At 39.7% G+C, this 21,426-nt stretch overlaps 1 protein-coding gene across 7 annotated transcripts in view; it reads left to right on the plus strand.

The window, feature by feature from the left end:
* The window catches only part of ZNF827 (zinc finger protein 827), a 107,910-nt gene that overhangs the window by 55,360 nt on the left and 31,124 nt on the right, over positions 1-21,426 (plus strand). For all 7 annotated transcript variants that reach the window (XR_012660236.1, XR_012660232.1, XR_012660233.1 and 4 more), the window contains exons 5-8: positions 190-423; positions 14,676-14,924; positions 15,630-15,687; positions 20,202-20,305. Coding sequence is in view for 2 of the 7 variants with exons in the window: in XM_075090449.1 (XP_074946550.1) it covers positions 190-423; positions 14,676-14,924; positions 15,630-15,687; positions 20,202-20,305 (645 nt within the window). In the remaining 5 variants the exon portion in view is untranslated. The remainder of the gene's footprint in view (positions 1-189; positions 424-14,675; positions 14,925-15,629; positions 15,688-20,201; positions 20,306-21,426) is intronic.

A 21,426-nucleotide genomic window follows, 5' to 3' on the forward strand; every position in this document is an offset into this window, starting at 1 on the left:
CCGAACTGTCCCTTTGTACAAAAGATGCAGAAGTTTGTTTAGCTCTTGAAGCATCTTTGAATACTGTTTGACATGCTTGCTTCCAGTACCTGCTCTAGCATTTCTCAGGTTATAGTTTCTTCCTGTTACTAGCTGCTCTATGATTATATATTACATACCTCATGAAGTCTCACTTGTTTCTCTCGACAGCTGCAAATCAAAAAGAGCCCTTGACTCCAAAATTTAAAGTGAAAGAGGAACCTAAGGATGAAGAAGCTGCAAGTTCAGCCTTGTCTCAGTCCAGCTATGTGTTCAGCCAGGAATCCGAAGTCTCAGCTCCAAATGCCCCTGAGGAGAAACTCAAGCCACAGGAAGCGCAGGCAAATGTGATGAGGCAGGACATGTCAATGAAGGCAGCATCTGAGCTCCTCATGAAACTCTCAGGTAGATATTTAATTTAATAGTATTCAACGGGTTTTTTTCATGTATGCTAGCGGGTTTACCTCGCAGAGGAATGTTTAGCTTTAGTAGCAAGTGAAGGAACAGTTGAAAAGGTCTGTCGACACAGGTTCATGTCCATGACATCTCAGTTTGATCTGTCGCCATAGTATCCAATTATCTGTGCTCTGGTTTTCAAATTAATGACTGTGGGATAAGTCAAAAGAAATGACGCCTTCAAGCTTTTAGATGTTGTCATTTTTAAAATGTACCGAAACATGTTAATAACATTTTGTTCACGTGTCTCTTCATTAAGATCATAAGAATGTGTGTCTGTACTGAACTATACCTGATATAGCTTTATAAATGATGACTTTTAAAGCCTTTTATTTTTTCTGACAATATCTTGTACTCAAAATTGTAAGATACATTATTAAAAAAATGATGTAAACTGAACCAGATTCCTGCTCTTAGGGAGACCACTTGAACTTGCCCACATTGCCTCAGTGATACATCCTTCTGCCAGACAAGTAGACAGTATGCATGTGTACACATGTACTGTTACAGCTGGAGGAAGTAAAATAAAAATCTACGTTCTGTTAATTTCGTTGTATCTAACTGTCAGAATCGAGGTTTAACTTTAAGGGAGAGTAAAAGAGTAGATTCTCCCTGCTGGGTCAGGTTATGTGAATGATGAAAAGGCTTTGAACTTCTAATAGACTTCAATTTTTAGGACTGAGCTGTGAAAGTCAGTCTGGGAGTCTGGGTTTCATACTTCCGCACCTCAACTGGATCAGTTAATTTTGTCCAGTTTTGAAGAAGACTGAGTCTTACTTTTTTTAAGTATGCTAGAGTGACACAAGAGGTGCCAGTGGAAATGCTTACCAGTTTAGTAACATCTGAGATTCCTGCCAAACCTATCTGAAATTCTTTGACTTGATTGGATACTGTCAACATTGAATTTGAGCTCAAATTTATACCTGAAAGACTTTAACTGACTAGGATCTCCCCCATAATTTCTAATGTGAAGTTAATCCACTCCTGTTCATACCTGCACACTTAATTTGCAGAAGAATTTGAATCGTTGCTTTGCAAGCCTTCCATGTTAATGGTGCACAAAGTGCTTCCCAGGTACAAAAGTTGATCAGAGCCAAAGTTTCCCAATTTTTTCACAGACTCCCAAATAGTAAACATTTTGTTATTGATATAGTGCACTGTTGCTGCTGATAACTGGTTTAAGTATGGTGTTCTGGTAACAGAACTTTACAGCCTAATGAATGTTAACCTGTGACTTTATTTTTCTTGATGCATATAAATTTATATAACTATTGTAATAAAGAGCTCCATAACTTAATGATTTCTCAAGTACTTCAGAGACACTAGGGTTCTTGGTTGTGAATCTTGAATTCAGCACTAGCAGGCTGTGTTTAAAAGGTTCTATCAGAGACTATTATATTAGAATATTTGTGCCTTAAATATCTGTTTATATGAGTGAAATTTGGCATGTATAAAATCTTGGTTGAGTCTTTAGACAATTCTGTTGGGAACTTCCAATCTTCAAAGGTTGTAGTAAGAAATACACTAGTATAACATTTCTCCTACGAACTCTTAGTGATTGAGCAGATTTGCCAACAGTGGTCTTTTTGGTTAATTCATAGATCAGAAGGTAAAGAATAACTCCAGTATTTACTCCCTTGGTATTGCTGCAGCTGGTATTCCTGAATCAGCCAGTGGGTGGGGTTATACCAAGTTTATCACATACACTCTTTCCAACTTGCACTTTTCTGAATTACCATCTAAGGCAGAAACTATAAAGGAGGAAAATACTAAGATACAGCTTAATGTAGGACAAACGTAAGCAGAATATCTAAGATCAGTAGCCTCCCTGGTAGTGGTTTTGGTTTTTTTTTAATGTTTACTTTATCTAGTGGAATACTCTGAGATCACTATTGGCTACTCAGCTTATCTTAAGCAATTCTGGACTCTGGTGATTTAGAACTTAAACAATTTAAGCCGCTTCTTCAGAATAAAGTGAAAACAAGAACAGAATTCCTCCTTTTTCTTGGTGCTGGGGCGGAGGAGGGGAGGAAAAGAGTGAGCACATCTGCATGTTCTGCTGTCTGTGGGAAATCTTCAGTCAAGTGCCCTTATTAGATTTGATACATTATGTAATTGGATTTAAGTCAAGTCCTTCCAGGCTCTATATATTCTTGGTGAAGATTGAATGGATTGCATCCTTGCTTTCTTATTTTTACTTTCTTCTGTGTAATACTAATTACCAAAACCTGCAGCGCATACAAATTCAGCAAGGGATTTCTGACATAATAGTATTTTGCTTTCTGCATTCCTGACATACATGCTTCTGTTACCCCAGAGCAATAATACTGCCAATTGTCGCAGCCTCACGGGAGCGTCTTGGGATTTAGCTATAGACCTTGCTGTCTCCAGGATACACTGGTTTATATTTTTTCACTGGGAAGTCTCTTTTTCCAAACAGAGATGCTGTGTTGCTAGCTCTTAGATGAGCTTGTACAATGTAGCGGAAGGTCTTTCCAGCTCTGGAGCCTAGTTTGGGCTGGTGCATACTGTGAGAGACTTACTGCAAATCACCAGCCCCTATAATGGAAGGACTTGTCAGCTACTCAGCTGACAGTCAGGTACTTTCTAAAGCTAGGAAAACTTAGAAGAATAACCATATCTTACTGTAGCAGAACACTGACAGAACACTTACTAGTAGTCATCGTAGAGGTAGGTGTACCAAAACAAAAGAAAAATCGCACGCAGCTGTTTAGTTTTTCTACACAAGGATCTCTCTCATTAAGCTAAACAGCTGTCAGGACACTTGCGTGCTTCTAGCAGCACACAACCAGTGGTTAAGATCAGGCCCTTCCCTACTCCTTTGGTGGAGTTGGACCTTATCTGAAGATGCTGTGCACTTTTATACCAGTGTTTTCTCCACTGTTTCTGCTTGGATTCAGGTCTTCAACCTCACAGTTCACAAACTTGATACCTTGTCACCTGATGCTTAGTTGCACTTCTGAAGGATTGTTCAAGCACTTCTAGGCAGAACCCATTTCCATCCAGATCATCAAAACAAAACCTCCTAACAACTGATCTGTTATTTAAAAATAAATGAAATGCCCATTTGGAAGAAATGGTCTTTGAGGGTTAACAAGCAATGTTTTGAGCCCCAGTGCAGACTTTCAACCTACATTTTACAGAAGAACATAAAATTACTACCATGATTTATAGGAATGTACAAAGGTGAGCTGTGAATTCTGTCCATTACTAAGTCTTGACTGAGACTAGATCCAATGGTAAGCAAATAGATCTGAGGAGATAGTGGAGTGGGGCAAATCACTCTCATCTCTGGAAGGGTGCCATCCCTGCAAGATTTTAAATTCCCATTAAATGTTGCACAAAATCCCTTACAAGAAATGGAAGTAATGTATTTCAAATAAAACTGAACCAATTTTCTACATTCTTACCAGTTCTCTTTCATGGAAAATCTAATTTATTTCTTAAAATGTTTAATTAAGTGGTGCATCCAGTGATCCCCAGTCAGTTTTATATGCTCAGTCTTGTAAATTGAAAGGTAGGTTTCAGAGGAGACTGAAATTTAAAATAAATGTTTGCATTTACATGCTAATGTTTGAGTCTAAAAAACTCATTTTCTGTTGTAATAGCCGTGCTGCTAATGTTTTCGGCATGTATTATCTTTCAGAAATGTACAGTGTTTTGCCTTGTCCAAAAATGAACGCATTGCTGAAGGTATATAAAATCTATTCCAGATACTAGCATTTCATAAGTAATGTTTTACCCTGGTGCCTTGAACTATGACATTAGTATGTCCCTGTCTTTCCTAGAAATGTTGTCTGAATCACATTTGCCTTTATTTTAGCTATATCTTATTTGTGAAATATAATCATTTTGCATTTCAGTAGTAACTCAGGTTGTTTTCCTTCTCTTTCTTTTTTTTTTTTTCCCCAGTGGATCGATTCTTCATGTATTGCACATATCCTTGTTATCACTGGCAAATGCATGACCTTTGTACTGTTCAGTTCCTTTGGATTTTTTGTACTTCACTCAGGTCACACAGTGCTTCTTGTAATACAGCAATTCCCCAATACCAACGATGTATCGTAGTTTGGGGTTATCAGCAGATGCAATTACTGCATACTTACTTTTTGTGCCAAGGTCAGGAAGTAAAATGTTGCGTGCAATCGATTCCAAAAGCATTCTTGATCAACTCCATTTATTATCACCTAATTATATGGCAATTCCTTTTTCAGCACAACTGGTTATTGCAGGGGTTTGGTGGGGTTTTTTTCCTCTTTTGATTAAGTCTTTATCCACCTCAAAATGTTTATGCTAATTTCCTATTTCATGCCTTGTAGTTAATTTTTATTACCTTACATTTAACTGAAACCACATGGATTAGAACTTCTATTTAAAAAGAGGAAGAAAAATTAAAAAAAAGGTATGATGGTACAATTGTAGCATAAGATGAAGGCCATCTTATGCTCAATGCTACTCCCATTCCAAAAATGGCACATTGTGCGTTAAGACACAGCTCGTAACAAAACCAGTCCAGTCCCAACAGCACAGACTTCCAGAGGAACTAAATAACAATATTAATTTTAAAAAGTTTGCTAACTAGGAGTGCTCTATCTATGTATGTGTGGCCGGGCAGCTGGGGCCAGATTTACCTTATTTTTAGGCTTGGGTGGCTTTATGCTTGGCTGTCATCAGCAATATGAATTGACAACAAAAACGAGTCCATGGCTAGTAAGCTGTTATTCTTAGCAGTCACAAAATCTTTCCAGGTTTAGTGGGTTGTGTTGGCAGCCTTTTGGATTATTGTTACTATGGTGAAGAAAAAGCACTTTACTGCATTCTTTGGGTGAGGTGGGGGACAAAGAAACTAGCCTTCCTTCGTGGACTGCTCCGGGAAGTGCTTGTGTGAAGCTAGGCTGCTGTCTTTGGAGGTAGCTGTTGCCAGGACCTCGTAAGGGTCTCTGTGCCTAGATTGCAGAGGAGCTGTCAAGAGTGCTTTCATCCCTCCTTAGAGAGCCTTGATAATGGGCAGAGGAGTGAAAATACAGGGAAGTCTTGTTCCTTGGTCTCTGCATAGCTCATTAGAAAGCTCTGGGCAGCAGCGGGTGCTTCTGTAGAAGCCCAGAAAAGTAAGTGAGGAAGCGTGTGACCCAAAACAAGACTTTCTCTTGATTGGGAACTAGGGAGATGGTAAGCCATGGCAAGTCACATCACCAGATTAAATCCCACTACTAGCCAAGTGGTTTTTGTTATTTGGGTTTGGTTTTTTTTAACCAACAGAAATGTGAAATACATTGTGAATGGTTAGAGTGAAGCTGTGTTTTAATTACAGTATAGAAAAAGATACAAGTTTCTAGATAGCTAGATTTATTGTTGCAATGTGTCAGGTTCCAGATTTTTTTTTTAAGATTTTGAGACTCCTGCCAATGCTGTACTACATGAAGTTCATATCAGGCCATGGTACATTCATTCAGTTTAATAAGCTTTTCCATGATATCTGCATAATAACATAATCCAAAAAGAACTCAACTAGTAATGGATTCTTACCTATTGATGGGTTTTGCCATGTTTCATGACAACATTAATGTCTAAACCAAAAAGCAGGAAAAATGTGGAAAAAATACTGCCCATTCATGGGAAACATATAGGGGTGGAAAGTATGGGAGTCTGCAAAGTCTAAGGGTTTTTTCCCCTATAGATCTTGAAAAACCCCACAAACCAACAAAAATCACAGAAAAACAAGTACCTTATAACAAAGCCTAGCTTTTAGTTCAGTAGATGCTCTACTATACCTTTAAGTTATTGGGATTTATCTTCTTCCTTTTTTCCATGTCAGGATAATCTTGACATTTAATGAAAACTACATTAATTTAAAAGATAAGATAATTTGGAATAATAAGAAATCGTAATGTCTGTGGTTCAAATGTGATTCTTTTGGTGTTCCGGATTTTTTTTCTTATTTTATTTTTATTAATTATTTTATTTTTATTAATTTATATTAAATTTTTATTTAATTTTTTAAGAATTGTCACTAAAGAGTTTAAACAAACACCCCGATCCTTCACTTTACCGCTATTCCTTGATGATGTTCAGCCAGTGGCTGCAAGGCTATGAAAAGTGGGCATGTCAATTTTTTTTCGAAGTATCAGGGGACTGTGGATGCACAGAATTTGTAGAAGGGCCTCTTGCAGTCCCTCTTGCCTTTGGAGAGTTGGCTTGTAAAGACAGGAGAACTGGAGCCAGGTATAACTTGCTGTAGAAATGCTAGACCAGAATTTTATTGAACAGGGAGACTTGCATAGATTGGAATATGTTGTAAAATAAAAATTCACTGCACATATAGACTTTTTATCACACTCTTCTTGATCTATGTTTTGAGGGGTTGGCTGCATTCTGCAAGTAGGGTCTTTCAGGTAAGCACCATAATCCCACCATTTAAATGGAAGGAGCAGCAGGTGCATATCACAACTCCAATTAGTCTATTGCTTTAATTTACTCTTTGTTTTTTTTTTCTTGGCTTGCATTTTTGTAACACTAAGCCTGTAGTTTAAAAATTTTATAACACGTGAGTACAGAGGTTCCATTTGAACAAATATGAACCATTTTACAATTTTTTTTTTAAATGCAGGATCCTTTTACATTGATTCAAGGCCCATTGACATTGTCTTACATAAAACAGCAGCAGCAAAATAAAGCATCAAGCACAGTGCCCTAGGGAACGTCAGATGTTACTTGTTGTGTCTGTGTAGCAGAACCTTCAGGGCTCGCCAACTGTTCCCTACCTCTGAGGTTTTAGTTAAGCTGTTGTAGGCCATGTTTATTTCTAGCAAATCAGAACAATTAGCGTAACAAAAAGCCAGATTCTCCATACTGAAAGCTTTTGAAGTCAGTACAAGTTGACCCACTAGTTACCCCTGTCTGCTTGATTGTGAAAACTAGTACATGAGTCCAATTTATGAGACGTATGGGAAAGGCTTTCTTTTCTACGTTGATTCATAAAGTTGATTTGTAAAGCTGATGGGCATTTCAGCAAATATGAGCAACTTAGAATTTTAGTTGAAGTATGAAATTTCAGATAAAATGGTGGGAAGAACCATGAATGATTTAAAAAGGATTTATTTGATTTCAGCAATGGAAAGACATTGGACAGCTATTGTATCAGCAAAAGCAATATTTACAGCACGACTTGTGTTTTTTATTAAATCTGTGCATTTGGTTTTTACTTTCATTTCAAATAAAGTGAAAAGCAGACTGTGCTGCATTAGAAGAGCATGTTCAGTGTGTCCCCTCTAGAGCAGGTGAGTGCTGCATAGAATCATAGAATAGTTTGAGTTGGAGGGGGTCTTTAGAGGCCATTCAGTCCAACCCCCCTGCAATAAGCAAGGACATCTTCAACAAGATCAGGTTGCTCAGAGCCCCATCCAACCTGACCTTGAATGTTTCCAGGGATGGGGCATCTCTCTGGGCAACCTGTTCCAGGGTTTCACCACCCTCATTGTAAAACATTTCTTCCCTATATCTAGTCTAAAACTACCCTCTTCTAGTTTAAAACCATTACCCCTTGTCCTATTGCAACAGGCCCTGCTAAAATGCTTGTCCCTATTATTCTTCTAAGCCCCCTTTAAGTATTGAAGGGCCACAGTAAGGTCTTCCTGTAGCCTCCTCTTCTCCAGGCTGAACAACCCAACTCTCTCAGCCTCTCTTCATAGGAGAGGTGCTCCATCCCTCTGATCATTTTTGTGGCCCTCCTTTGGACCTGCTCCAACAGGTCCATGTCTTTCCTGTGCTGAGGGCTCCAGAGCTGGACACAGAACTCCAGCTGGGGTCTCACCAGAGCAGAGTAGAAGGGCAGAATCACCTCCCTCGACCTGCTGGCCACACTGCTTTTGATGCAGCCCAGGATATGGTTGGCCTTCTGGGCTGTGAGTGCACATTGCCGGCTCATGTCCAGCTTTTCATCCACCAGTACCCCCAAGTCCTCCTTCACAAGGCTGCTCTCAATCCCTTCACCCCCAGCCTGTATTGATATCAGGGGTTGCCCTGACCCAGGTGCAGGACCTTACACTTGGCCTTCTTGAACCTCATGAAGTTCTCACATGGGCCTATTTCTTGAGCTTGTTCAGATCCCTCTGGATGGCATCCTGCCCCTTGGGCATATCAACTGCACCACTGAGCTTGGAGTTGTCTGCAAACTTGCTGAGGGTGTACTTGAACCCACTGATGGGATCATTGGTGAAGATATTAAACATGACTAGTTCCAGTAAGGATCCCTGAGGGACACCACTTGTCACTGGTCTCCATCTGGACACTGAGCTGTTGACCACTACCCTCTGGATGTGACCATCCAACCAATTCCTCATCCACCAAACAGTCCACCCATCAAATCCATGTCTCTCCCATTTAGAAAAGGATGTTGTGGGGGACTGTGTCAAAGCCCTTACAGAAGTCCAGGTAGATGACATCCATAGCTCTTCCCTTGTCCACTGATGTAGTCACTCCATCATAGAAGGCCACCAGGTTGGTCAGGCAGGACTTGCCCTTGGTGAAGCCATGCTGGCTGCCTTGAATCACCTCCCTGTCCTCCATGTGCCTTAGCAGAGCTTGTAGGAGGATCTGTTCCATGATCTTCCCGGGCACAGAGGTGAGGCTGGCAGGTTGGTAGTTCCCTGGGTCCTCCTTTGTACCCTTTTTGAAAATGGGTGCAATGTTTTCCTTTTTCCAGTCACCAGGGACTTCACCTGACCACCATGACTTTTCAAATATTATGGAGAGTGGCTTGGCAACTACATCAGCCAGTTCCCTCAGGACTCTGGGATGCATCTCATCAGATCCCATAGACTTATGTATGTTCAGGTGCCTCAGGTGGTCACAACCCTGATCTTCTCTTACAGTGGGAGGGACTTTGTTCCCTGAGTCCCTGCCTTGCAGTCCATCCGCTTGAGAGGTGTGGGAAGAGAAGACTGAGGCAAAGAAGTTGTTGAGTACCTCAGCCCTCTGTTGTTACCAGTTTGCTAGTTGTGTTCATCATAGGTGGGGGTGGGGTATCCTTTCTTTGGCATGCATTTTCTGGCAAAAAAAAAAAAAGTCTAGAGGAAGGCAGCAGACCTGATCAAGAGTCTGGGGCTCATGATCTACAAGGAGGCATTAAGGGAACTGGGCCAGTTCAGTCTGGCAGAGGGGGACTAAAGGTGGATCTAATTGCAGCCAGCAACTACTTGAAGGAAACTTAGAAAAGCAGCGGAGCCAAATTCTTCTCTATAGTGGCGGATGGTAAAAGAAAGGGTGGCAGCTGCCAGCTGCAGCTTGCAAGGTTCAGAGTGGATATCAAGAAAAATTTCTAGTGCAGCACTAGAACAAGTGTTACCCAAGGATGCTGTAGCTTTCCCAGGCCTGGAGGTTTGAAAATTCTGCTAGATAAACCTGCAGCTGATCTGATCTAGTGCCAATGATTCATGGAATAATTTAGTTTGGAGGGGACCTCCAGGGTTCATCTAATCCAAACTCTTGCTCAAAGCAAGACCAGGCTGCTGAGGATATTGTTAAGCTTTGCATGTGTCTAAGGATGGAGAACCCAATCTCTGTCAGCAATGCATGCTCCCTCTATACCTTAGAGAGCTGTTGACAGCAATCAAATGTCCCTTTAAGTGTTGTTTTCTTAAGGCTGAACACAGAGTTTTTTTAGCTGTTCTTCTCTTATGTCTTGCAGCAGCCCCCTAACTATCTTCGTAGCCTTCCACTGAACATGCTCCAGGATGCCAGTGTCCATCCTGTACTGGGGAGCCCCAAACGGGGCACAGAACTCAAAACACAGTCTCATAAGTGCAGAACAGAGGGTAAGAATCTCTCCCTCTACCTGATGGCTGCAGGTTTGATAATATGGCCCAGAACATTCTTGGCTTTGGTTGCCATAAGGGCACATTGCTGACTTGTGTACAACTTGTGTAGGATTGTGGTAGTCCCAACTTTCTGAGAGAAGTAACTTGAATAAGCTCTTTCTAAAACTCGGCAATCTCTGTCCTATGCTGTGAAGATGTGCTGTCTAAGAGTAAATTTCAGAGGCACTCTTACTGCTACACCTTATTGAGGTGACACTCTCAGGCCTTCAGAGCTTTTAGGTAGCACAAGTATTGTTCTATGTTTCTGTTGTGTTTGGGTCTTCGCAATTCCTTGCGCTTATGAATGCCAGAGAACCTGAAAGCTGTGGAATAAATTACTTCCTCCTGGAAGAAGCCTGTCCAATATTGCGTTTTTCATATCTGATGTGGAAAATTGTCTCACTTGATGTGAATAGGATGAAGTTCATTGAGGGTTTTACAGATAAGCTGATTAAAAGTTATACTGCTCTGTAAAGAAAGAGCATCTCTGTGGCTTGATGATAATACATCCATGTATGCAATAATGTTAATTTGTTAAGCTGTTTCTGTATCACAGAGTTAACAGCACAAAAAGGTGTGTTACGTGATTTAGCTCATCTTCTGCCAGATGAGGAATGTTCACTGCTGCACTGCTGTTCTGAACTTCATCCTGGTTAGTTTTGACTGAATAGCAGACCATGTTTAGGAGATCATGGTCTTGATACTTTAAAGCTACTTAAGTCTTTATCGCCCACTGATTTTTGCTAGGAATTAGGTGTCTGTACTCCTATAGAAATCTGGCATGTAGAAAGTGATTCTCTTTGTATAACTTTGTATTCTGATACATTGCCATTTATTTAATACCTTGATACATTGCCGTTTATTCTGATACATTGCCATTTATTTAACTTAGCCCATCTACTCAAGGAGAAATGCAAAAGTGGAAAAAAGCCAAAGCTATCACGATTTTAATTATTTGAACCAGAAGATCTTTCAGTATACTGGTCCTTGACTTGAAAAACTTTAGCTGCACTATGACTACATGAGATACCTGTGTAAGGAAATAAGGGGTATCACCTTACTCTACAAATGAAATGTCTGTAGCACAGAAGGAAAAAAATCTTCAAGAAGTTACAGTTTGACTGCCTGTATGGTGAGATGGGTATGGGGCATAACCTTAATTGTGGTCTTTCACCAGCACGAGATCTACGAGAGCTGGGCTGTGTGCCTGTGCTGCTCATGGGACAGACTGCGTTTCCCTTCCGTTAACTCTTGTAAAATTGTCACAGAGACCCTCCTTCAGTCTTGTGTGTGTGATTGCTTTTGGGAATTGGAGTACAGCAGGATTCATATTTGGCAGGGACATTTTGTCAGATCAAAAGGGTGCAGCTGGGAAGAGAAAGGTCAAAGGAAATGATCAAATATGTAAATTTAGTTAGGGCAAGTTGAGTGCTAGCTGATTGTGAGGGAGAGAAGGTCATCGGTATTGCTCGGTTCTTGCTTTGATTGGGGTCGTATCAGTTTGACTGATTCAAAAGCATCTGCAGGACAGGGAATTAAACTGTGTGGAGCAGGAACAGAAATAGAAAGAATATTTAAAAGCAGAGAGAGCAGCAAAGGTCAGCTTGACTCTGCGCCTAAATTTGGCAGCTGGGTGCAGAGCTCAGTCTGTCAGACATCTGAAGAACTCATTTGTTTGCAGAGTTACCTGAGCTTTTGATTGACAGTGTTACCTGATGCATTCCTTTGCTGTTCTGTGTTCAGTTTCAATGCACAGCATGCTATTTTTACACTTTTCAACACAGATGCAATGTTCTGTGGTTTTATAAGAGGCTAATGGAAGCTTTAAATAAGAAAAAAAAATTTTTTAAAAAAACGAAAAATCTGCGTAACAGGACAAAAAAAGGCAGTGTATGATATTTCTAACTTGCCTTCAGTTGAGAATTCATTATGAAAGTTTCCAAAGTCTGAAATGTATCTGGTGGATTGTGGATGGTAAAGATTTTTATCAATATTTATACATTTCTTTTAAAGGTCAAGAAATGTTGTAAGAAAAGACTGAAAGCACTTAATGTAAATCATCCCTGGAACATATCCAAGTGGCTTTTATCTCCTGCCTTCGATTTTTTTTTTCTTTTTTTTAATAAAGACCCGTAGGCAGCAAAGCCACTTTTTCTCCACTTGAACAGGAATGTGGGGAGAGGGAGAAACTAAGGGAATGAAAAAAGACTTGGTGACACACATCAGTTTGATTTTATGTGGAATGCATGTGCCTTCATGCTTTCATGCTAAAGGGATTCTGTTCATCTTTGGCTAGAGTCTACATGATGACACCAAGCAGTTGACTAGCTTGAGGATGTTATCAGGGATGACTAAACCATGTTTTGGTGCCTCTGAGGTTCATTGTAATATTAGGCAATTGAAAACAAAAGGCCAAACTGAAACATTTGCACATGGAATAAAATCTGTGAGGCATATGTGAGTTAGAGTTGGGCGGGGGGAGAACAGAGAGAGCAGCAACAGATTAATTTATCAAGTGAAGTTAGTGGGTTCAACACACAAACACACACACCACCCCCCAAGTTTCTAGAAAACACTGTTTGTATTTGGGCTTTTTCTTACAAACTGGTGCTTATCTATTTATTGTTAATATTAGAGCCATCTAAGTAGTAAAATTTGACAGATGACAAGGAAACTTACATGTGAGGAAACACATTGTGCAGAGTACCTCCATCAGGATGCTATCAGCATGGCCAGCCCCTGTCTGCACCAGTTAACATACTGGCCCACAGTCATAGATCTGATCATGCCCCCCCACTCCAGACAAGGGCCAGACTGCTCTCTCAGGTCCTAATCCACTCAGCATCTAAGTTGTGTGCTGCAGCGTGCCTGTCTCTACCCTCTACCACAGCCTCTTTCCCTGGGTGCTAGGGTTGCCTTTTCCTCCTTTGGCTCCTGAAGTCTGAGCAATTCAAACTCACGCTTTCCTTTGACTCCAGCTGTGGAGGCTACATAAGCAACAGTTTAGGGCATGTGCTAATCATGAGTAAACAGAAGCAGATTTTCCTTAAGGTTTTCAGTATCTTGGCTAGTTTAGGCAAAACTAACAAATCCATGTACATTTTTTGTTGGAATGATTCCTTATGTAGACGGCCCTTCTGGTATTTAACTGTGTTCATGCAATTATTTATTTTCTTGATTCTCCCAGGTGTATTGCCTGTCTTAGGCTGCCTGTTTTTGGAGTGTCTGGTCAGCATCCAGCCAGCAGAGGCTACACCTGGTTGGGCAGTTCTGCCGTGATACCAGTGTCCTTTCAGAAGCACACTGAATGAAGATCATTTAAAAACTCATCATCTTTCCCTGAAACTAAATTGAGAATAAATTCTATACGTCTTCTACAGGTCTTCAGCTTCTCTTTTCACAGCAGAAAGTCTGAATCAAAAAGACCGTATAAGTATTTGGGGTGTGGTAGACAAATTACCTTGGAATCTTGATTTTGATATTTCAGCACTTTTATTCTTAAGGAAAAATGATTACTTACCTTGCAGCCAAACCAGAGTATTCAGCAGCACCCAGGGAATCTCAAGTGTAGAAAGTGAACTACAAGTTGCCTTCTAGACTATGGTTTTGTTTACTAGACCTAGGACACCAGAGAAAAAGGCAAGGAAAGAAGGATATTGGCTTATGGAAACTGGTCATTAATGTTATTGGATCTTGTAATGTATGAGGGAATATCTATGCTTGTTAGAAAATCAGACTTCAGAAGAGTATGGGCCCCAGAATATTCCTCTCATCTTGAAAACATATGCAGGTATAACAAACCGGTTCTTCACATAGGTGTCTGGAATTTTCCATAAAAGAGACAGGGAGTGGAAGAGGAGCAGATGAGGTTTCCTCTTCCACCCCTATCCCTATCCCAATACTTCTGACTGACTGTGCTGGTACTTCTGCTGATAAAGAGTAATTTAGAGGTTGTAAAAGGTCTTCAGTGCCCACCTTTGGAGATTTGGTGTGCAGTTGCAACGTCATTCAATAAATAAAAACAAAGCTTCACTAGCTGGTGTGTGATCACCCAGTATTCATAGAAAGTGATATAGTTCTTATATTTAAAAATGTGCAACGGTTCTCTGTTCTCTAATTTGAAAAATTATTTTCAAGAGATTGCTTCTATTTATGCCCCAGAAGAATACTGTAGCAGTCAGCGGTTTGCTTCCCTTACCATTTGCAGTGATACGGTATACAAGTTATAACTTTGTACTTGTGATTCCTGCTTTGAGTACTCTGAAAAATTGTAGGCTAATTCAATAACTGTGGTGGTTGTTTATTCTTTTAAATACATATTTGCAGCTGAGAGTTACAAAGAAACCCAGACGGTAAAGATAAAAGAAGAACCAATGGAAGTTGACATTCATGATTCACAGGCTTCAGTGTCACCCAGCCAACCCAGCCAAAATGTTGGCTACAGCACTTTATTAGGGCGAGACATTAGTGAACACATACAGAAGGCACCAGAAGGTCGTGTGCTCCCAGAAAGAAACCTGTTCAGCCAAGATATATCAGTGAAGATGGCATCTGAGCTGCTCTTCCAGTTATCAGGTAAAAGCAGTGGAAATAGTCGATAATTGAATTTAAAGAACAAAAAGAGATTGTGTGTAACCATTAAGGTGCTATGAAAGTGTGAGATTGCTATGGCTGAAAAATAATAGGAGTTAGAGCCCTCCTACCCTCACATTTTAAACGCAAAAGCCTTGCCAAATGTCCCCCATAGTCAGAATATGCTTTAGAGCACTGTGACAGTCAGGTCAGGTTTACAATTTTGAACTGAATTGGAAAAGCTGGAGTTCAACTCCTGTATTTTTGAAAGCTAATTAAATAATTTGTGGCAAGTTGTTGATCCAGGCCTTGAAGTATAGGGGAACCTATAGAGGCCAGTTACTGGCATAAGTGGCCAGTGGCTGCAGCATGTGGTGCTCCTGGGGCTTCACTGTCCAATTGTCTTGACAAAGAAGGTGAACCCCAGCTATTACATAAAAGCAGTGATATCAGCACTGTGTTTAATGAATGCTTGTATTTCATGCTTTGCATGGAGCACTAACACTGAAATATGAAGCTGAAAACATAATTGGGTGTTAGTTTAAATAAAGCCACGCCCATTCTCTAATCATGCTGTAACCATTTACCCTAAATTACCCTGGATTATGCTGTTATCAGAAAGCATTAAAATAGTTCTACTGAATAAAACCTGATAGGGAAAATACGATTTATGCTAATCACAAAAAAACTATATATGTTCCTCTACAGAAAAGGTGAGCAAAGAGCACAACCACAATAAAGATAACGCCATCAGAGCTACAGCCAGGTAAGTACAGTTATCTGCAAAGCTGTAGTGTAAATGGCATTGCTTCATTTTGTCTTGTGAACCAAAACGTATCTGTCTCCTGCAAATGTGACCTGATACTACAAGTATAAAATATTTTCATGAGTAATGTAACCTATATCTGAAAAATTACACCTATAGATCTGATTGCTTAGACTTCATGAGACAAAAGGCCTTTAGGCCAAAATGACTGTTCTCTTCTGATCAAGTATTCACACATCATTTTAAGAATTTTTTCTACTTTTTTCTACAAAAACTGAAACTTAAACTGCATAGTACATGCAGTGCCTGAGGGAAGAACAGGTTGACAACTGGATTTTAAGACCTGGACCAATGTAAGAAGAGGATATTTTGATTTTGAACTCTTTTGAGTCTTCTGTCAAACTTGGATTTCTTTAATAAAATTTCAGTTCAGTATTTCTATCATCTTAATGCCTTCTAGGGATAAATTTTTAAAAGTCAGACTGTAAGACAGTGCTAATGAAACATTTGTTAAAGATTACAGTCACATGAATACAATAAATGAAATTATCCAAGAACTAAATCATGATGCTATTATAGCACGTGCTGTTAAAGAAATATGCACTTTACAGCATTGTGGCTGGGAACAAGCCCATGAGTTATTTATTTGTAGGTGAGCAGCAAAGTGATGAGTCCCTATGGGACAAATCAAAGCTTTTCTGTATTCAGTGGTAGCTAAAATTGATAAAAACTTAGGAGCCTGTGGTGGGTAGGCAGGAATTGGCAAGGGTACACGTATTTCCTACCTCAAAGTTCCCTAATCAGTGTGGATGGGTTGGAAACTGAGCACACTGAAGTGACGAAGAATTCCTTCAAAGATAGGGTAAGAACTTCTGTGCCTCTGCAGCCCCTTCTCCAGAAGTTCCCAACATGTTCAGTGTCCACTAAGACAACTTTGTCCAGGCAGAAATTGAAAAGTACTTCAACTGCTGAAGAAAAGATCTCTAAAATAAGTTGTTCTTAATTTCCTAGGCCTATCTCATTCATTCATGGCAACTATAATAAATAAATTATTTGTTTTTAATAAACTGACCAGCTCAGTAAATGTACATGAGGGACTTTTTGATGTTACAAGTTGGAAGATAATTAAATTGAGCTTTTAACTTCTGGCTGCTGTGAATGCTTCCCATGTTTGCTAGTTTGGGAGTTTGTGCAATATGCAGCCTGCATAGGCTTGCTGTGACTACTTAAAAAGCATAAGTCTGAGAGATACACATGGAGGTAAATGCACATATTGTCCAAATACTTGCTAACTATCCCATGTGCATTGCAGGGAGGGGGTGACAAATAGTCAGTTGAAAATAGATTTCAGTGTCTCATGATGTTACCGGCAGGACTGGTGTGAGAATCCAGAGCTTCTTTTGGATCTATCAAAGATAATTCAAACTGGAAAGGTTGAGGACAGTTCAAAGATAACTTCCCCTTCTTCTGTCTATCCTCTTAAGAGGGTAGCACAGTTGGCTGTTGTCAAATTTGCATTGAGTTTTACTGAAAAGTCCTGATAATGACTGCTACCCACCAGGGCATGAAATGCTGATGGCCTGATACAATTCTTCCCAGTGCTTTTCTTATCTTACCTGTCTATCACCAGAAGAAAACTGGAGTGAGAAGAGCGTCTTAAGGGGAAGTGAGTCAGTCTACTAAATCCTGCAAGTTCAAACAGATTGACTTGAAAGACCTTGCCAAAAAAACCCCACCCAAAACCAAACAAACAGCTGGAAGTCTTTACTGGTAAGCTCAAAAATAGAATGTGATGGAGCAGCCAGAGGAGGATAGAGGCACTCAGACTGCATTAAGAAAACGTGTGGTGTTGCAGTTTGGCTTACCAGCCTACTTCTGGAGTAATGACAGAAAGGCATTTGAATCACAATTGTTATGTGAAGTTTGCTGACAGCTGCAGAGAGCCAAGGTGAGGTCAGTGTTGTCCACCTGTGAGTAGCTGGGGAGCAGAGAGGTTAAGCTGTGTCATTGGTGAGAGTCTTAAATCAGCAAAGCCCAGCAAGATAGGATACACAAGCACTTTTTGCTCTCTTATTCCATATTAACATTTCTAACTGTCACCTATCTGTTACTATTCCTCCTGTGAGTATTCCTGGACTTTGTGAGCATATACTTCCATATGACTTTGCTTAAGCAGCCGAAACTGGCAAGGATTCCTCACAGTTCAATGGCTGAGTGAGATGGTAGAGCCTGCCATCTGTGATATGAAGACAGAAAGTGGAGAAGCAAATGATCTGGAAGTGAGTACGCCAGCGTAAGATGCCAAGATAAGTTTCTTTCATCTAGAGAACTGTGTAGCCATAAAACTTGAAAAGTGCAGCCAGAAAAAAAAAAAATCCTAAAGTTTGATCTTCATCAGAAGGGACTTTGCGCAGTGATTGAGAACAATTTATGTAGTTTCTTACTATGAAGCAGGAGTTCCTCCCTCCATACTTTGCACTGGGAATTGGAGGATGTATCTGCTGAAATAAAAATAATAATAGGGCCAACACTGAAGAGACTCAGCTGCCATTCTAGAGGAAGGCAGAAAAGAGGTACCCACGAATGGTTCTGTAATTCACTGGAGGCCGATGGCGGAGAGGGAAATCCTTGGGTCACAACATGACGCAGTCTTCAACAGCAACCTGCTCATGATATATGGCTTAGCCTCAAACAGATAAGCTCTGCATCATCCATTTCGCTTAGAACCAGCGATGAGCAGTGTTCCAGTGGCTGAATCTAAGGCACATGCAGGCAAGCCAACATGGAAACCTGAGTGGATTACAGGATTTTGAAGAGTTACAACAGTAATAAATTTTTTTATTTGGTGTTTTTCTTTCAAATCATTATTAAACCAGTGAGAGGAATGTTGCAATAAATGATGCCGTATTTTTATACAGTGTCAGTGTGTTTTATATTATGTCACCCCTGAGTGGGAGTGTGAGTCTTGGAAAAAGTTAAGTTTTGCACATGTGGGCTGGAGCTGTTTTGCTTTATCCTGATTACTTGTTTTCTTGATTATTACACATTGTTCAGTTATCTGCACACACTGAACTGTTCAGGTTTGGGGCAGCTTCATGCCTTACCTTTCAGCACAACCTGATGTTGACTGTGTTGATGGTTATGTTCAAACTTTTGTAGAAATACCAAAATATCCTATTAACTGTCACGTATGGAACAGCACAAAATAAGTAATGGCCAAAATCTTAATGAGAAAGTAACATGATTGCCAAAAGTGTTACATGATCAAGTTAACTACTTATCAACAAATTTCCCAAAGGCAGAAGAAATCTGACTGAGAATACAAGTGACTCAGTGGACAACACCTTGTTCGCTCTTTGCAGAAAAACTGTATGAGGGAAAACTTATGCAAGTGCTGTTGTTTAGATTGACATCTGATCTGGTAGGGTCAACTTGGTTGGTGCTGCTGGCACATACTTTCTGGGTCTGGACTACTCACAGTGCAACGCTTTATGCTCCTCATACTATGTTCCTTATCCTGAAAAGGTTCTTGGGTTTTGCTACTGAATAAGAACAGGCTGCAGAAATGAGCTGGCCTCCTGTTCTGTACCTTTAAAACATCTACTGTACAACAGCCTGTAAAGGATTCTCAATATGAGAGATATCACATTTAATGTAATCCTCATTTTGCATAGAAGAAATTGATAGTTTGCATGCAGATGGAATACACTGACTTAGAAAACAGTTTTCCAAGAAAGACTGTCCTTTTCCATCTTGAATTTTTTGATGTACCTCTTACTGATGTCTGTCTGTACTGTAGACAAGGAATTCTTGTTTCTGTTATAATCTTTAATTGAGCAGAAAACAAAATATTTTGACAGAAATCCCAATTCACTATTGGAATTGACTTTTTACTGCCTGTTAATTAAAACCAAAGCATGCTATGCTTTTTGGGGTCAAGTAGGTGATAATTTTTGCACTTAATACTCTTTGGGAAGTAACCAATTCAGATAGCTTATATGAATTGTTTCCTGCTTTAAAAATCAAACTCAGATAGTTAATTTAATTTATGGAATGCTGTGTCAAAAGAGAACTATTCATCATCTTAACTTGAAATTTGAGAAGTTTAGTTTTAAAAATGATTACTGTATACCTCAGATTGTTAAATAATATTATTTTCCACCTTTCCTGATTGCTCTCTTCAGATATGACAGTAGAATACAAATTTTTGAAACATTAATTTTAATGATTCATATTGTATTGTGACATAGCAAATCTGAGATGTTGAAATGTAGTTAAAAGCCTTTGGGGAGGACTTCAGTTTTCACTGTGAGGTGCAATTTTCCAAAGCATGCCTCTTCTCCATACCTTGCCTCATGGTCTGTATATCTTTCAGCATGAGTTCTGTAAATGAAATGGGGCTTTTAACAAGATGGTATTTGTTATAACATTAAGATGTTGGGGCCAAAATCGTATTTGCTTCTTCTGTTAACTGCTGTTTTGTTTACAAAAAGACATCTCATTTTTTCCTATAGCCCTTTCTTTTCTGAAGACACGTTTAGACAATCACCCTTCACTTCCAACTCAAAAGATCTCCTGCCTAATGAAACTACTCTTCATGGAAGGACATCTGCACCAGGTCAGATACCTTTTTATTACATTACTTCCAGTTAATATATCTTCTTGAAATTTTCTTACTGTAAACTCCACCACCTGACCAATGCTCTTGAAATGCAGTTTGCTTTGTCAAAAGGCAACTATCTCTTCATCACAATAAGTGCTTATTATTAAGAAGAAAAAGGAAAAAAGTTAAACACTGCTGAAGCATTTGTATTAAGAGTCTTTAAACTACTATTTCTATGAATTGTACAAGGGTCCATAACAGATTAAACTCAGCAGTGTCAACAGAGGTGGGGTTTTCTTGTGTGTGTATGTGTTTCTCTCTCCCATATGTAAAGGAACTGTACTGATGTCAGATTACTGTCTGCTGTGCTCCTGCTACTGGCCATTTCCATCTCCAGCTCTCATAGTTTGTAGATTAAATGTTTGCAGTGCGTATATCAGAGTGGCAGAGCTTGGCAATGCAATTTTCCTGCCTTTAACAGTAATTTAGAAACCTTTTTGGAAGGATGTGGAGTTCTTAAAACATACTGAAAGGCCTCAGTATCTGTGGGTACCTTCCCACTGATCTTCTGAACTAGTTGACAGGCATTTTATGTCCAGATGTAGCTTGGGTTATATTCTGCATTAAAATGGAAAACATAGGCATGTAACAACACTAGACAAGGTGGCACTGAACATATGAAAAAACTTGATATGTGCCTTTACTGTCCTGTTGCAAAATAACTCGTTTGCTAGTTCACTGCTATCTGTTCTTAAATTAATAGCTTTTGGGTTCTAAAGGTCAGTAATTACACAGCTAGCCGTAGGCAGGGTTACTCACCTTTTCTTAGCAATCAATAAAGTTTTGGGCACGTTACTGCTAATTTTCAGATATAGACTGTCATTTAATTTACAACTTAACAGACCCTTCATTTTTTTTAATGCTTGAACAGCTTTGACAGCTTGTGAAGTGGCAGATGAGGTTAAGAGCTAGGTGTTGTCTAAGGGTAAATATGCAGAGCAGGAAGAAGAAGAAAAATTGTAGCATAAAGACAGGGGTCTTCAGGCTAGCCTCAGCTGTGCTTTTCCAAGGAAGTATCTTGGGGCAAGGAGAACAGGATCAGGTGTGGTGCTTTTAAGTATTAAAATGTAAACCAG

This window comes from Phalacrocorax aristotelis, chromosome 4 (assembly GCF_949628215.1).
Source record: "Phalacrocorax aristotelis chromosome 4, bGulAri2.1, whole genome shotgun sequence".
NCBI classification, from domain to species: domain Eukaryota; kingdom Metazoa; phylum Chordata; class Aves; order Suliformes; family Phalacrocoracidae; genus Phalacrocorax; species Phalacrocorax aristotelis.